This window comes from Sus scrofa, chromosome 2, assembly GCF_054392235.1.
Source record: "Sus scrofa isolate SSC_HxYL_T2T_F1_AM1 chromosome 2, Sscrofa_HxYL_maternal_Yorkshire_Landrace_v2.0, whole genome shotgun sequence".
In the NCBI taxonomy this organism is placed as follows: Eukaryota; Metazoa; Chordata; class Mammalia; order Artiodactyla; family Suidae; genus Sus; species Sus scrofa.
The window spans coordinates 108,697,149-108,713,274 of NC_139384.1; the positions used below are offsets into that span (position 1 = coordinate 108,697,149).

Genomic DNA, 16,126 nt, shown 5'->3' on the forward strand with positions numbered 1-16,126 from the left:
AGTGCATGCTTTTTAAAAAAAGTTTATTTGGCTGAGTGCCCACATTCAAAACAGATCTTTTTTTTTTTTTAATTGAATTAACTGAAGGAAATTATTTTAGTATAAATCACCTTTGGGAAGGCAAATGATGTGATTTATAATTAGGATATATCAACTTAAAAAAAGAAGGAGAAATTGGGTCATAGGAAAGACTAAAAGTATCAAAGAACAATTTGAAGCTCTATTGTGCCGTTTTATAGGCAGTGTAAATCAATGTGGTTGTAAATAGGCAAGTAATTGAGTGAACAGTATTTGATACTTAACACTTGTTTAATTATATGGTTTCCAAGAAGTATGGTGATTGGCCCTCTCCATCATTTCCCCACTCATGCCAGAGTATTTGCCAGAGTACCATGAAAAAAGTATTTTTAAAAATGTGATTTGCAAACTTTGTACTGGAATAAATTTCACCTGGCTTAAAAAATGGGGGGAATAGGAACAAATAAGAAAAAAAATGTAGCAGGATCTGTCTAGCCTATTAAAGATGGAAATGAATAGTAAAAACAGCTCCAGGTGGGGGGCTTAGGAAGCAAAGTGACCAAAAAGCATGGCTGTTCATTCAGTAATCTTACCTACTAATGCCCAATCCATGGTACCCAGAGTTAAGTAAAATTCTAAGGCTCTCCCTGTTTAAAAAGAAAGAAAGAAAAGAAGGGAGGGAAGGAAGGTGGAAGTCTGAAGGAAGAAAGAGGGGGAGGGAGAGAGAGGAAGAAGGGAATAAAAAGAGAGAAAGGAAGGGAGGGAGGGAAGAAAAACAGTTTCGAGCTTGAGGCAGAAATAAGGGCTAGTATCCAACCATTTGCTGCTAAAATCCAACACCTGTGAAACAATCTAACCATTAAAAATTTTAATGCCACATGAAAGAGGAGAAAAAGTTAGAATTAAAATCTCACAAATTTTAAGATTTTCATGTAACATTGACAAAGACAGGAAGAAAATTTTAAAGTTTATCATTGGGTACAGATTACTTTGATAAAGTTGCTTTTATCACTAATATAGCAATATTGTCAATGTAAATATTTTTGTTGGACAGCCTCCTTCTCCCTAGATCTTACCCATGACATTTAATATGGGGATTGCCTTTCTTTCTTAATGCAGTGGTTTCTCTTTCTTTTCTCTGTAAGGGCTTGGTCCAAGGTTGTTAGTAAGAATAAGTAATAAAACATTAATTCATTCCCATATGCCTGGAAATTCCTGACACACCTGTGGGTACTGTGTTATTATTTAATGGATAATGATAAGCTTTTATATAACACAGGTGTTATACCACTTTATGGTCTGTTATTGTACATTCCTGAAAATAGCTATGTAGGTTTGATATTAGTTTTCTGTATTTACAGATATAGTTATTTAACAACAGAAATTAAGTAACATCCCCAAAGGCTTTTGGGAAATACATAACATTATTTTTTAGGAACAGACCATACCCTGACTTTCTAATATAAGAATATCTCTTTGTTGGGAGAAGAGATACAAATAACCACATTGATAGAGAGGTACAAAAGGATTTCATTAAAGTAGACTTTTTAGAATAGTGACATGGCAAGGGAAATACAAATAAAATAAAATAAAAATTTAAATTGGTGTTACAGTTTGGAAATATGATGGCCAGAGGACCAAATTAAAGAAAGGAAATAAGCATTGCAATCATCTGGCATTTATCCAGAATGAGACTCTACCAGGAAACAGCTCTGGGCACTGACATATTTAACACACTGTAAAAAGGTTTTTTGAACACAGAGTTATTTTTAGTGTTAATTTTTCTGAGGCATTGTGTCAGAATTGACTCAAGACGTCAGTGTTGAAATGAAGCCTATTAAATCTTAATGACTGCTATACGATGTACTATCAAATTATCTTTAAACATAACTGGCTCTTCATGGCCAAATTCATAGTAGCCTAATTTCCAGAACTTATGAGGCCATCTAGAAAGGTTTAAAATACAGATGTAGCAAGTTGAAAGATGCATTGTACATTTTCGTTGTATTATGAAAGCTAAGTGTGTTGGGAATTGCTGTTAGGTGTCTGAGCATGCCTGAGGATGACTGTTCTGAACTCCTTAACGGCTGAGTAACCGGTAATGTAGTTAGAAAACTAGGTTAAGCCAGTCTTCGATTGTTAGTTGGCTGAGTTCATGTTTGTTTTAGAACTCTGGTCTTCTAAAAATGTTTGACATAATGTCATTTTATGAAACTTTTGTGAAGTGTGTTGAAAATGACCATGTTGGCTGTGAAACTAAATGATAATTCTCCTTCCCATAGTTCCAAGGCATTTTCTTCACAAGAAAACAAATCATTTAACCTTCTCCTTAAGAATCACAGACCTTTTTGACCACCCCCCCACCCCGTAGGATATTTGAAGCGCATGGTTCAAATGGAATTACTCTAATAACAGTGCGTGCAAGGTCCATGTGGGTATGTCTCATCTAATTTGATTATTCTCCTTAGATTCAAAATTATAGCCTGCAAATTGAAAATTATATATAGCTTTTGCAAGGCGAGACCATAATTCTAGGCTTGTACCATTTTTTTTTCAATCCCAATAAATCATTCTCAAAGTAGGCCTGACACTCAACTGTCCTCCAGCCTCTAAGAGAGCCCTAAGTCAGCCATTGACAAAAGACTGCTATTTAGGTTCCCAGCAGACTTGAGACTCCTCCAAGAATTTGCTCACATTCCTCCTCTTTACCCCTGGAAAATATACTCTAATCCAGTGCTGACTTTTTGCTGCCTGCAGATCCAATATCTCACCTGTACAGATCCCTCCAAATTAGGCTGACCTCCTTCCATGTACCAGGAAGAGTCAGGGTAGATCTATGTTGGAATATGGTAGCTATAGGCCTCCACTATGGTTTTGCTTCCTGTACCTACCTTATGTCTAAGATCTCCTACAAGCCATTAAATTACCCTTCAGAGCAGAGGTTTATACATTGTGAGTCACAATACACTGTTTAGTCTTATTGCCAGCATTTTTATGTGAAGTGGGATGGATGGAATAGAATTAGGATAGGATAAGAGAGTAGAATAGAAGGATAGGAGAGGAAAGGATGGAATAGGATAGGATAGGATGGATAAATCGAGGGAAGGCAGAAGGGAATAGTAGACCCTGAGAGGTCCATTTTAATTAGGTTGATAAGGAGGTTCTCAGTGACAGTTTGGATGTGCTGGAACTTAGAATCCACACACTGAAAACAACCCTACTCTATGTGTTATCTTCATATACACAGAAGTCTAACACCAAAAAACTTTGTGGAAAAAAGTACAAAAAAGTTATCTTTATTACATGGTTTTTTGGTACTGTAAATATGCAAGAAAGGGCTATCTATAGCCACTAGCCACTATTTCGCTAATGACTCAAGTCGTAATGGTCTGAGGATGATGGTGATAGATGACAGCAGGTAAGGCTTTTGGAGCAAGTTCTTTGTGCCAGGCTCTGTGCTGACTGCTTTCTGTGCCTGGTTCCCCCACCCTCCTTGCATTTGGTGCAGTGTATAAGGGAATATAAGGTATGGGTAAATCCATGTGGATGGTGGTACTTATAGTCAGAAGAAAGAAAAGTTTGAGAGGAAGGATAGCATATCTAGCTTTGGATGAACCAAGTTTGAGGTCCTTTGAGGATGGCCAGGCCTGGATGCCTGGCCCTCAGGAGAGATAGAGATGCTATTTAGATATTGTTGGCCCTCACATGCTCATTGAAAAAAGGTGACCATACAGATTACGAATTTGATAAAAATGGCTAAATAAAGTGAGGAGCCCAGCACATAATAAAGTTGAGATATACAAAGCCTAGTCTGCTGCAACAAATGTTTGCAGCTGTGTCTGGAGACAAGTGCCAAAGGACTTAGCGTGGGTTCCCTGTCATCCAAATGGTTCTCAAGAACTCTTTGGGGAATGTGTTGAAGTACTGAAGCAAGAAGGAAATTCTAAAACTAGAACCAAGTATACGACTAGTGACCAAAGGTTAGGGATGCGGGCTACCCAGTTAGAGTATGGAGTGTTTCTCTGAACAGCTTAGAAAACCCAATCCGTAAGTTTGTTGTTATCTGTTCCACTCACAGTATCCTCCTGCTAACTTGGCAGTTCTGTGAAATAAGTGCCCTGTTGTCTTCCAGTACAACGTTAGGTTTTTTTGCAGAGAAGCCAGTAACTATGCAATGTGTATTAATAACCCTTGTTAAGAAAACTTAAGAACAAAGTTAATATTTTCTCACCAGAAAATGGATCAGATTGATGAAATGTCTTTGCCTTCAAGTGTGTGTTAACTTCAGGATAAAGGCCCTCATTTTAGAAATAAGACTTTTTGATGCTTTTTTTTTAATTACTTCTTTTTCCAATTTAAAAATAATGCATGCTTATTGTTGGAAATAGAGCTATAAATATCTTAAATCCACATTATTTCACAGTTGTGTTCCTTGTTTTTATGTTGATGAGTTTGTTTTAGTAGCACATCCAAATTGTTAGGTCAGTGAGGTAAAATTAAAACAAGTACTTTAGAAGATTGTAAACACAGAATAAATTTCAGTCTCATGTAAATGAGGTGTGATTTCCATAATAAAGCCATTATTGTTGTCACTGGTGCATGGCAATAAAGCCGAGGCTGCAATTACAAAGAAAAGAGATAATACAACACCATATTTTCTTCAAAAATGGCAATTAAATTCATTGAAAATCATATTTTCCACTATAAAATAAAGAGATTATGTGTATTCTCAATGGAATCTACTAACTCCCATAAGTAGACTTTCTTAATGATAGTAGTACTAATGACAGATCCACTTGCTGGGTTTTTTTTTTTTTTTTTTTTTTTTCAAAAGTAACTTTCATCACTAAAACCTTTTCAATTGACTTTATTTTTCACATTAGTGATTCCTTGCTAATGTGAGTATTTAAATTAAGCACTTTGAGTATTTCATTTCCCACCCCCTGCCTTTTTTAGCCTGGCTTTTTAAAAAAATTTCTAGTAAAGTATACATAATATACACTTTACCATTTTAACCATCTTTAAGTGTACAATTCACTGGTAATAAACACATTTACAGTGTGGTGCAACCATTGTCACCATCTACTTTCAGAACTTTTTCATCATCCCAAACATAAACTCTGTACCATTAAATAAGTCCCTCTTTACTGCCCCCACCCCCAGCCCCTTGTGATCTCTGTTCTACATCCTGCCTCTGAACTTGCCTATTCTAGGCACCTCACATAAGTGGAATCATACAATGTTTGGCCTTTTGAGTCTGGTGTATCTTACTTAACATGATGTTTTCAAGGGTCATCTATGTTGTAGCATATGTTAGAATTGCATTCCTTTTTAAAGCTGAGCAATATTCCATTGTATGTATACGTACATACATCATATTTTGTTTATCCATTCATCTGTTGAGAGATATTTATGTTATTTCCACCTTTGGGCTACTGGGAATGATGCTGCCATGAACATTGATGTACAAGTATCTGAGGCCCTCCCTACTTTCAGTTATTTTCAGTAGACACCAAGAAGTGAAATTTCTGGATTATATGGTAATTCTATATTTAACTTTTTGAGGTACCACTAAACCATTTGCCACAGAAGCTGCCCCATTTTACATTCCTACCAGCAAGGCACAAGGGTTCCAGTTTTTTCACATCTCACCCATTGCCAAAATTTGTGATTTTCCAATTTTTTGGTAATAGCCATTCTAGTGGATACAAATAATATCTCATTATGGTTTTAATTTGCCTTAGTGACCAGTGATGTTGGTCATCTTTTCATGTGCTCAGAGGCCATTGGTATATCTTCTTTAGTGAAATGTCTGCTCAGGTCCTTTGCCCATTTTTCAATTGGGTTGTTTGTCTTTTGTTAAGTTGTAAGTTTCCTTATATAATTTTGGGTAGTACAGTCTTCATGTAGATACCCTCATTCCTTGGGCCCGTAAATACTGTGATTTTGGGCCACACCTGCAGCATATGGAAGTTCCCAGGCTAGGGGTCGAATGGGAGCTGCAGCTGCTGGCCTATACCACAGCTCACGGCAATGCAGATCCTTAACCCGCTGAGCAAGGCCAGGGATTCAACCTGAGTCCTTATGGATTCAAATCAGTTTCCTTACTGCTGAGCCACAATAGGAACTCCAGTAAACATAAATTTCTAACATTGCCTATTATAAACACCTGCTTTATTAAGCAGTAGCTTATATAGCCAACGGGAAAGTTACTGGTATTTCACCAAATGTGAAAAATCAGCTTAGGAAATATGTAACTCAAATGATTTTCACTAAAAGAATGTTAATTTTCAGTTTGCCAAGTGGAATTCATTATAGCTTTTAAGGAACGGCATTCCCCCTCACTTTTATGGTCATCACTCACTCCCACATCCCTTTTCCTTTTGGTCACTGTTACTCCAGGCCTCAGAGAGTTGAATGGTGCCTCCTTAGGTAGGTTAACTATAAAGCTGATGAAGCATACATTTTAGGGCCTCTTACTTGCATGGTCCTCTTCCAAGATCTTATACCTAATTATGCCTTTGAACTTTTATTTTTTACAGAAGTCTTTCCAAGTTTTATAAACTTCAGGTCCACAAAATCCGGATGTGCCCCTGAATACGTTCCTTCCATCTGAAATCATGTCTTAATCATTGTTGCACTGCTGACAAACCGGCCTGGGATCTATTGATCAGTATACTAAGTTATTTATGGCTGGCTTTCTTGCTTTGCAGTTTCTGATCTAGGGTGCCAAGCCACCACACTTTTCTGCACAGTTCCAGAAAAACATGAGCTCTGGGTGTTTCTAGTCAGCCCTGGTATGCTCCCCTGGCTTCTGTTCCGAGCTTTGTCAGCACACAGCACTTGTCTGGCTCTGGCCACTCAGAGGAACATGCAGGCCAAAGTTTGAAAATTTGGTTCCTAGCTGTTCATGCAAAATATGCTTGTCCTTTTGTACTGTGCACAGAGCCATAAATAGAATTTTGTACTTGCATAGTGAGGGCAAAGAATGCCATTACCAGCCTAATGCCTCATCTTTGAAAACTTTCATGAGCATAGCTTAGGCAATTTCCTAACTATTAGGGTATCTTGTGAGGAGTAAAAATGAACCTTCTGTCCCTTTATCAGATTGTATGATTTCATTAAACAGAAATGAATTTTTAAAAAATTAAATAAATCTTTATATATTCGCTCCTGTCCTGCTGTAAGGCTTTAATAACAAGGAGCTCATTCATGTATATAAACTGTTTTCAATTCTTCTCCTTTTCTCTGTGCAGTTGTAATAACTCAGACAATTGACATTTTTCTATGAAGGGGATATCTGACAAGATATCAGCATGGTCTCTTTCGAAAGGCATTTTTTCTTCCTTAAAAAAAAAAGAAAAAAGAAAAAAGAAAACTCAATTCCCCCTTCCCTTCTTTCTTTTCTTTCTCTTCTTGGTCTTTCTCTTCTCTTCCAAGAACAAGTCCATCCTATAGTCATTAGTTTGTACAGAGCAAGGTGTGCACCCACTGGAAGTATGGAGTATCCCAACCCTGTCATTATGAGGGAAGCTCCAGATGAAGGGTGGGGTGTGCCCATGAAGCTCAAGAGAACTGGTGTGGCTTTGGCAGGGCATCTGTGCAAGGGAAGGATGACAACAGTGGGTGACTGGTTACAACCCAGTAGAGTTGATCAAATAGGTAAATATTTTAGGAATAATGGAAATGCATTTCTTAATAAAAGAGAAGGGAGTTACAGGTACAGAAAGAGAGAAAGTTACACTTAACCCAGTGGCATTGCATTGGAGTTGCGAGTATTGGTGTGAACAAATGATTTTCATTCTACGGAGATCGAGAATTACATGTGTAAATGTTTGTGTGCACATGTGTACAGCTATGTCTTCTCTAGCTCTGTCCATTCAGAAAACTTAGGAGCAGCAGCACCCCAAGAACAGTGACCATACCCAGCAGCCCCAGATCTTGGCTTTTAACACCATTCTATCCTAAAGGATACCAAAACCAGGGCAGGGAAAGTACAAGATGAGATTGAAACATCTCGTTGGGCCAGAAAGCAAGAAAGTGCTCATAGAATGATGAGGATGTAACAGAAGTGACAGAAACCTTCTTGAAGGGGCTTCTACTAATCAGACTTAGGATATCATGTACATCAAAATAGATGTAGTGGAGTTCCTGCTATGGCACAATGGGAACTATGGTGTCTCTGCAGCAGCAGGGATGTGGGTTCGATTCCTGGCCCAGTGCAGTGGGTTAAGTATCCAGCATTGCCACAGCTGTGGCGTAGGTTGCAAATCCAGCTCAGATTTGATCCCTGGCCCTTTGGAACTCCATAAGCCACAGGACAGCCAAAAAACAAAAAAACAAAATAAATAGTGGTAATAGATAACCCATTATACAGTAAGAGTCTCTGAGTCTTATTATAGAAATAAATGAATAAGTCAAATATTTGATAAGTGAAAGGATGTTTACCTAGTTTCAAAGTAATGCCATACAAGGTACATATTCATTACAATGGTAAAAGACTGACTTTGCAGTGGAGAATTCATACAGCCACTACCTTAATCAAAATGACCAAAAATGAATATCCCTGGTAATGGGGCAAATTGAATTCTTGTGCCAACCACTAGAAAGATGTAAAAAGAATGAACTCGGCATCATTTCTGTGATTTCTGGCAAAATTTGTCATGTAAAGCATGAGAAAAGATCAAACTCAAATTTAAGGATATTCTACAAGACAAACTGGCTGGTAACCTTCAAAAATGCCAGAGTCATGAAAGCCAAGGACACTCAAAGGAAGTGTTTTGGATTAAAGCAGACTGTAGAGAATGCCAACTGGATTCTTCTACAGAGGAAATCATTGGAATGATTGACAGATCATGAATAGGATCTGAGGATGGTCATAACATGTGTTTATTTTCTGATTTGATGGTTGTATTGTGTTTATGTGGGAGAATATCTTAGTAGAAAATGCATATTACAATGTTTAAAGGGTATGGGGGATCAGGTTGGCAACTTTCAAATGGTTCAGGAAAAAAAAATAACTTTGTTGTCATACATGCAACTCTTCTGCAAGTTTGAGATTGTTTCAAAATAAAATGTTAAATTTGATAAAGTTGTAAATAACTTCAAATTTCCACAGGGCATGTATATTTTAGGCATTAATCGATAATGGAGAGTGTGTAGGGACCTTGAAGTTTGTCATAAGAGTTAGTGATTCCATCCTGATGTCTTTCTGTAGCTTGAAAATGTGTTTATTTGTAGCTACTAAGATCTAATTCACTCTCCAGATATTATGTAGCTTGCCATTTAAATAACCCCTCTTTAAAATTTTTGCTGTGAATCCCAAATATCAAAAGGAAGTAGAAAGGGTAACGAAGTCTTTTGGCCCTGAAGAAATCTGTTCTGGAAACTGTTACAACAAATTGCATGATAAAATAAGGCATAGAAGAGGCTTGGTGTTGACAGTAGTAATCCGTTACTTCATCTTTGCTCTTAACCGTAGCTGTAAAATTTGGTGTCTACTCAGGAAAAAAAAAAAAGAGATAAATACATATTTTTCCATTATATACAAACCCGTTTTGTCATTAATGTTTTAAAATGTTGAACTGGACTACAGTAATGTTGGGAACACACTGTGCCTACTGTTTTCTAGTAGAGATCTTCTATTAAGGAGATTTATATCCTCAGTTTTCCCCAGGATTGAAATGTGATTGCCATCTCTGCAGTTGTTCATGGCACTTCCTGAACTGTCCAGCAGGTGGTAGTCTAGGAGAGGAACAGTTCTCATCCTTCTCCATCCCCCTACCTACCAGCAAAACAGAAGGAATGTGGACTCAGCAATGTGCCTTCTGTTCTCTGGCGTAAGAATGGGATTTCCAAGGTTGTTCTTTCAAAATGGGTACTTAGGTGCAGAAAGTATCTCCAGAAAGGAGCTAAAAATAATTTTTTGTATCTGTATGATTATGCAGTATTCTGAAGTTCAAAAAATCTTTTTTTCTTCCTTCTTTTTTTAAATGGTGTCTAGAAATTCCACTGGTTTTGTATCTCTTTGCCCTCATTTCGATGACATGGCTTTGGGGAGGCCTGCACATGGCTTACAGACACTTCTGGATGCTGGTCCTCTTTGTCATTTTCAACAGTCTGCAGGTAAGCCTTACTGTTTGGTTACAGCACATGTGTATCCTAATGAACACAAGGCATGGAGTTTCAACGTAAAGGAATCAAGCGTCTACATGTAGGTGAATTCTCACTTTCAAAAACAGTGTACAGCGTTGTGGAATAAAAGGATAAAGATTATGTTAAAAGTTGTTAATGCTTGAAATATGGCTGTGCTTCTACCTTACTGGTTATACAGATAGGGAAGACATAAAATATTTATTCTCCTTCATTTTGACAACACCTAAGTAACTACAAAAACATGTTTCTTTTTCAACAGAATTGATGTTTATAAACTTTGCAGATGGCAACCATCCAGGGCATATGCACATATTTGGACTGGGACTGTGTCTAGAAATTAGATCAGCTCCAGAGGAGAAAAATAACAATGATGGTCAAGCAATTCCTTAAGTCTGGTGCTTAGTGTTTTGGTTCACTGAAAAATGATTGACACCCTTCAAGTCTGGCAATGCCTAGTTTAAAATAGCTTTGTGAGCATGTTTGGGTAGCATAACTAGGAATTATATAACTGTAGCAAAAATTAAAGCTGACTTTTTTAGTCCTTTTGTTAAATGGAAAAAACTTGCACCCTGAAATTAGCACATGGAACAAATGAACTCACTTTTCTTATTTTCCAGAGTGAAAAGAGCTGTCCTAGACTAAAACAATTTCCTGACTTTGCCAAAGGTATCCCTAAACAGCCCTGGTTTGGACCACCATCTTGCAAGAAACCTCTGTATAAAAACATATGAGGGCTATAGCTCATAACTGAAATACGACTCAAAACACATTTAACTTTGCTTCTTAGGAGACAGAGTCATTAATGAGATTGTATCTAACAGCATAGTGCCTAATCAAGGCATAATATCAATTTTGGGAGGCAAAGAAAGAAGCTTAAAAGTTTGAAATCAAGTTGTTATAAGTTGATATAGAGACATCTCTCAATAATGAGTTATGTTTGGGTCCCTGCTCCTAGGGCAGTGTGCCAGTGCTGCCATGACTACAGGATGAAGATGACAGCCCTGCCCCTCTAGGAGCTGATGCTTCAAAGAGCAAGCAAACAAGTAGCTTGGGTACACTGTGGCAGTGTAAGGGTACACTGTGGCAGGCGCTGGTAAGGAAAGTATTAAGTGAGCAGAGTGAAGAACCTGTTTACTCCTGCCTGTCCTGGTATTTGAGCTGAGCCCCAAAAGTGAACCATTCAGCTCTGAGGCCTGTCTTGGTCAACTTTGAATCTCTAGGCCTAGTGGAACTAACACCAAAGTCTCCACTGACATCCTACAGATGGATTTTATTTGGTGGACACGCAGTGGTACACAGAACAGGGTTTTAAAATATCTGCCGATTTAGGGCTGCACCTGTGGCATATGGAAGTTCCCAGGCTAGGGGTCCAATTGGAGCTGCAGCTGCTGGCCTATGCCACAGCCACAGCAACACTGAATCTGAACTATGTCTGTGACCTATGCCACAGCTCATGGAAACACCAGATCTGTAACCCACTGAGCAGGGCCAGGATTCAAACCCATGTCCTCAGGGAAGCAAGTTGGATTTGTTACCCCTGAGCCACAACAGGAATGCCTCTTTTTTCACATCTTAATAATTGTGACCTAAAAACTGATACTAGGAAGTATACTATTTTGTTCATGCATTTTAGAAAAATTGTGAAAGAAGTGGTTAGTTTGATAAGGCAGTCATCATTAGGGCATGATATTGGTATAAAAAAACTAGAAAAGAAAATAAAATCAGTAACCCGATGTAGACTCAAATGTAGTTATAAACTTAAGTGTATATAATTTTATCTGGTACCAAACATTAATGAATCAAGGCTTTTGTTTTGTTTTTTTGTTTTGTTTTTGTTTTGGCTGAAGTGTATTTTGTCTTAAGAATATAAAAGTTGGTTTGGGGTAGCTGTAGGATTAAACAAATTTGAGTAGAGTTGCAAAAAAAAAAATAAAATATAAAAAAAAATAAAATATCTGCCGAAAACTTAAAAAAAAACTTTTATTGGTATGTAGTTGACTTACAATGTATTAATTTCAGTTGGTACAGCAAAGTGAATCAGTTGTATGTATACATATATCCATTCTTTTTTCCCATATAGGTTATTACAGACTATTGAGTAGATTTCCCTGTGCTATACAGCAGATCCTTGTCAATTATCTAATTTATTCCTTCCCCTGCCACAGTCTCCCCTGTGGTAACCTTAAGTTTGATTTCGAGAACTGAGAGTTTGTTTCTATTTTATAAATAAGTTCTTTTGTATCATTTTTATTAGATTCCACATGTATTTTTATTATTTTTATTTTTATTTTTATTTTTGTCTTTTTGTCTTTTGAGGGCCGTACCTGCGGCATGTGGAGATTCCCAGGCTAGGGGTCTAATCGGGGCTATTGCTGCTGTCCTATGCCAGAGCCACAGGAATGCCAGATCCGAGTCGCATCTGTGACCTATACCACAGCTCACAGCAATGCCAGATCCTTAACCCACTGAGTGAGGCCAGAGATCAAACCCACATCCTCATGGTTCCTAGTCAGATTCGTTTCCGTTGAGCCATGACAGGGAACTCCTAGATTCTACATGTAAGTGATATGATACTTATCTTCATTTGACTTAATTCACTTAATATGATAATCTCTAGATCCATCCATGTAGCTGCAAAAGGCATTGTTTCGTTCTTTTTAATGGCTGAATAATATTCCATTATATACACTGTTTGTGTGTACCACATCTTTATCCATTCCTCTGTTGATGGACATTTAGGTTGCTTCCATGTCTTGGGTATATAAATAGTGCCACAGTGAACACTGGGATGCATGTATCTTTTCAAATTATTGTTTTCTCCAGATATATACCCAGAAGTGGGCTTGCAGGATCATATGGTAGTTTTTTTAAGGAATCTCCATACAGTTCTCCATGGTGTTTGTACCAATTTACATTCCTACCAAAAGTCTGGGAGGGGGGTGTTCCCTTTTCTCCACACCCTTTCCAGCATTTACTGTTTGAATACTTTTTGATAATGGCCATTCTGACTGGTGTGAGGTGATACCTCAAGGTAGTTTTGACTTGCATTTCTCTAATAATTAGTGATATTGAGCATCTACTTTTTGGCTATGGTCTGTTGTCTTTGTTGAAATGCCTATTTAGATCTTCTGCCCATTTTTTTTTTTCTGTTTGTGCTTTTAGGGCCGTACCCACGGCATATGGAGGTTCCCAGGCTAGGGGTCTAATTGGAGCTGTAGCCGCCAGCCTGCACCAGAGCCACAGCAACTTGGGATCTGAGCTGTATCTGTGACCTACACCACAACTCATGGCAATGCTGGATCCTTAACCCACCGAGCGAGGCCAGCATTGAACCCTCAACCTCATGGTTCCTTGTCGGATTCATTAACCACTGAGCCATGACAGAAACTCCTTCTGCCCATTTTTTAATTGGCTTGTTTTTTTGTTTTTTTTTTTAATATAAAGCTGCATGAGATGTTTGTATTTTAGAGACTGATCCCTTGTTGGTTGCTTTGTTTGCAAAGATTTTCTCCCATTCTGTGGATAGTTTTTTCTTTTCTTTTTTTAACGGTTTCCTTTGCTGTGCAAAAGCTTTTAAGGTTAACTAGAATTGCAAACTTTTAAAATTGAGATATTTCACGTAAAAACCTGAATGTGTAGTTTTTCTTTAATAGCAGTACTTGCATGGCAGCAGTTTTCAAGTCCTGAGTAGATACTACCCTCTTTATTTTATTTTATTTTATTTTATTTTATTTTCCTTTTTGGGGGACACTCCTGTGGCATATGGAAGTTCCCAGGCTAGGGGTCTTATCAGAGCAGCAGTTGCTGGCCTACACCACAGCCACAGCAACAGATCTGAGCCACATCTGTGACCTATACCACAGCTTACAGGAATGCTGGATCCTTTAACCCACTGAGTAAGGCCAGGGATTGAACCCACATCCTCATGGATACTAGTTGGGTTCTTAACCCACTGAACCACATTGGGAATTCCTGATGCAGCCCTCTTTAGATGGCACATGTGACCTCATTATACTCAGTATTTTTAATTCAGTTATTTCACTTGCCTCAGAGTTTGTCAACATTAGTGTTTATTAAATAAGTGATGAGTAAATGGTTGGCGATGGGTATGTCTGGCAGAGAACACAGTGTTAGCCTAGGCTGCAAAAAGGAAGTATGATTAATCTTGCCTACGTTAAGGAAGAAACATTTTGAAGTTAGAAAGGTGGTAGTGGAGAGAAAGTGGAATGCTAAGTTGGCTTAATCTCCATATTACCATGCTCACAAGGGGATGTTAACCTTCAGCCTTTCAGTAAAAGGAAGTCATCAAAGTTGGGTTATTTTGATCTGATCTGATTTTTTAAATTTCATTATTTTTGTTTCTAATTTTTAAATTTTGGATGGGGATGACATACCCATTCCTACTTTTTAAAAGGATAATTGAAAGTGTTGAGGAGGGTATTGAAAAGAAGAGCAGCTCCAGACAGGAAGGTTATTATATTCCAGCCTACAATGTTCTGGCAGTACACCTGGGAATAGAGACTATGTGATGGGTTTAAGAACATTATAGAGATAAATATTGATGAAATGTGGTTTGCCAGTTAAATGTAGGAATGTAAGGTGCAAGAGAGCAACATCCCCTAGAGATTCTAGCTTGGGTGAATGGCTGGGCACTGACTCCTCTGGTCAACGGGGAGATCACATCAAGAGAGGGTTCTGGGACATATATAGTAGAGTTGGTGAATTGATGAGATTTGGCTCCCAATGTTTTAATAAGAAAGCTAGTGAAGGAGACTCTTAGTGAAAGAGAATCACTCTTGGAGTTGCTGGTAGAAAAGAAAACTTCAAAAGAAAACAACACCTAATTCTGTGAAGTGTAGCCAAGACGTTAAATAGGATGAGAACTGAAGGACAGTGTGGTCCAGTACATTGGACCCCAAACTGTGTTGTCATCAGGATCACACGAAGGGCTTATTAAAGCACAGATTGTAGGTCCCACACCCAGAGTTTCTGATACAGTAAATCAAGGTGGGTTCTGAAAATTTGCATTTCTAACAAGTTCCAGGTGGTGCTGATACAACTACTTTAGAAACCACAGCTTGAGAAACCCTGGTTAAAGGAAAGCATAATCGTAACCCCACCAGCCTGCTTACTATTTGGTTGACTTCAGCTGAGTCACTGATACTCAGTTCTCTTTTCTTCATCTGTGAAACAGGAATAAATACCATTTAGGATTACAATGTGATTTAACTAAATGGCATAATGAATGCAAAGCAGTTGTTCCAATAAAGAACAAGTGTTTTGTTTGTTTTATTCAAGAAGTTTAATGAAGAATGAGAAAGAGAAAGCAATAGGGTAGGAAGGAAGTTAGTTTGGTTCAAAGGAAGTTTGAGGGTTTTGTTTTCTTGTTGTGAGAATAGCCAACAGAGAAGAAGAAACTGACAACTGGAGGGAAGACTGGTTGCCTTGGCAAGATCATGGACAGGGCAGGAAGAGCAGAGGAGATAGACAGCCCGTATGAGACCAGGGGAGATATGTTTCTCTGAGGATCAGGAAAGAAGGATGGATAGATAGGTGTACACAGAAAACTACTCTGGAGCTGAAAGTGTGGAAAGTTGGAATTTGCATCTAATGCCCTCTCTCATCTCTAAAAGGCAAAAAGCAAGGACATATGTTGAGACGATGGGGTTAAAAGCTTGAGGTAAAAATAATAAAAGCTAAGGAGCAGTTTCTAGACAGAAAGTAAATAACAAATTATGGTGGGTTGGAAGATGGTAAAGAAATGACTGCTTGGAGAGAAACCGATCAGATTTGGGTTGGAAGCCTGAAATCGGTAATTGTAATTCAGCAGTAATGAAATGAATTAAGCCTTTGATTAAAATGGTAGCCAGTATAACCTATCCAAGCACATATGCATGGAAAAGGTTTATGGAGCTCTTATGGAGATGGGAGGTTTGGTAATTAAGGAGGATTA

At 38.0% G+C, this 16,126-nt stretch overlaps 1 protein-coding gene across 6 annotated transcripts in view; it reads left to right on the forward strand.

The window, feature by feature from the left end:
* ADGRV1 (adhesion G protein-coupled receptor V1) overlaps positions 1 to 16,126 on the forward strand; it is a 536,680-nt gene that overhangs the window by 465,121 nt on the left and 55,433 nt on the right. For all 6 annotated transcript variants that reach the window (XM_085014024.1, XM_021085376.2, XM_085014023.1 and 3 more), the window contains one exon: positions 10,022 to 10,143. In XM_085014024.1, the coding sequence (XP_084870150.1) occupies positions 10,022 to 10,143 (122 nt within the window). The remainder of the gene's footprint in view (positions 1 to 10,021; positions 10,144 to 16,126) is intronic.